The 1,736-nt window shown below is 23.5% G+C and overlaps 1 protein-coding gene across 1 annotated transcript; it reads left to right on the forward strand.

Annotated features, from left to right (window-relative positions):
- The first annotated feature begins 6 nt into the window (after positions 1–6).
- On the forward strand, positions 7–1,411 carry LOC126901156 (density-regulated protein homolog). The gene is made up of 3 exons (XM_050677447.1): positions 7–136; positions 703–973; positions 1,039–1,411. The coding sequence occupies exons 2-3, from the start codon at positions 707–709 to the stop codon at positions 1,291–1,293; spliced, it is 522 nt and encodes a 173-aa protein (XP_050533404.1). The 5' UTR covers positions 7–136; positions 703–706; the 3' UTR covers positions 1,294–1,411.
- The last annotated feature ends 325 nt before the right edge of the window (positions 1,412–1,736 follow it).

The following is a 1,736-nucleotide window of genomic DNA, read 5'->3' on the forward strand; positions in this document are numbered from 1 at the left end:
GATCTCTACTAAGATTGATAATATTTAGTCATTAAAAAAATAAGTTCAATATATACCTAGCTTAGTTAGTAAACTTTAACAAACTTTGATTTTTAAAATAGATTTTTGTCAAGAAAACTTTACAGTTTTATTTAATGTAAGTATTATGACGTCTTTATAAGTTTTTATTTTTTAAGTGAATAATTATGAGTTAGTATCATAACTTAATAATCTATTGATGAAATATGTGAAGTAAAATGTACCACCAAATTTAAACTTTTTCATAGTTAATTTTTTTTCTTCTAAATATCGTCTTATTATTACTAGTAGTGACACTGCCTGAACATTTCTTTTTTATTATTTTTGCACCACCATGAATAAAAGTTACTATATTTTTAGTCAGTAAAGTTCTATTTATTTAGCTATAATAGTTTTCGATAAAGTTGTCTTGAGAAAAATTAATTTATTATTTAATATTATGGAATTTTATTTTGCCACTTCTATAAAATTTGTTTTCTTTTTTAGTTCTATAATTTTTTTTATCAATATCTTAATTACTTCTTTGTTAACAATTCTAATTTTCTTTCTATAATGTATTCAATAATTTTTCCAACCGCTTACAATATTTTCTTTTGTAATAAATGAATTAACTTTTTTTATAAAAGTAATATTCAATATTATTTCCTGTTTTTCATTTGTGAAACAATTTTTTCTTTTTTTTAGTAACATGACTGAAGAGTCTAATCTAAAACCTTCATACCCTCTTAAAGTATTTTATTGTGGTAATTGCTCTCTACCACCAGAGTATTGTGATTTCTCATCTGATACTGATCGATGCCGCGAGTGGTTAGAAAAATATTTGCCTGAAGAGTTTAGTAGATTGATGTCAGGTAATGGAACAGTTGGGGGTGATGACTCAGATGAGAAAAAGCGCCAAAAGCGTGGTGGTAAGGGCATGGTTAAAACAAAGAAAAAAGATGATGGACCGAAACAAGTAAAAATTACTTAATATATTATTTTACTAAAAGTAATTTTTGTAAAATTTTTGAATTGTGTTAGGTATGTTTATCAAGAGCACCAAGAGGAAAAAAGAAGTCTGTTACTGTTGTTACTGGTTTAAGTTCTTTTAATATAGACTTGAAAGTAGCAGCAAAATTTTTTGGTACAAAATTTGCTTGTGGGTCTAGTGTTACAGGTGATGATGAAATTGTTATACAAGGTGATGTAAAAGATGATTTATTTGATATTATACCTGAAAAGTGGCCAGAAATTGATGAAGATTACATTGAAGATCTTGGAGATCTTAAACGATGATGTACTCCAAAAATAATTTTGAAGTATAACAATAATAGTTTTTGGTTTATAAATTGATGTTTTATATTTTAATTTAAATGTATTTGATACAAATAATAAAATTAAAAATATATGTTTATCTAGTAATTTTGTTCCTAAATTATGGATATATTATTAATAATATAAACAATATCATTTAATAGATATTTAAATCTCAAAATATCTTAAAATTAAAGAGAATAAAAGAATTTATATCAATAATTAAATATTACATAGTAATTTAGTACAATACAAATCATACAAGTTATTGAAATAATGCAAGAAAAAAGTACTTTATTTGAACTGCTTTATGGATGAGATTTATTGTATACTAATATTCTATTATAAAATACAATAAACAAAAGATTTGTATGATTTTAGTCTTTTATCACATAAAAGTAACAATAAAATGTACTTAAGAATAA

Source organism: Daktulosphaira vitifoliae, unplaced genomic scaffold, assembly GCF_025091365.1.
Source record: "Daktulosphaira vitifoliae isolate Bord-2020 unplaced genomic scaffold, ASM2509136v1 Scaffold_1, whole genome shotgun sequence".
In the NCBI taxonomy this organism is placed as follows: domain Eukaryota; kingdom Metazoa; phylum Arthropoda; class Insecta; order Hemiptera; family Phylloxeridae; genus Daktulosphaira; species Daktulosphaira vitifoliae.

What these genes read in the sequence shown, in the direction of transcription:
- LOC126901156 (XM_050677447.1), top strand. Translation starts at nt 707, where the DNA reads ATGACTGAAGAGTCTAATCTAAAACCTTCATACCCTCTTAAAGTATTT. An exon ending in AAGATGATGGACCGAAACAA is followed by an intron (nt 974 to 1,038) that starts GTAAAAATTACT and finishes GAATTGTGTTAG; the next exon opens with GTATGTTTATCAAGAGCACC.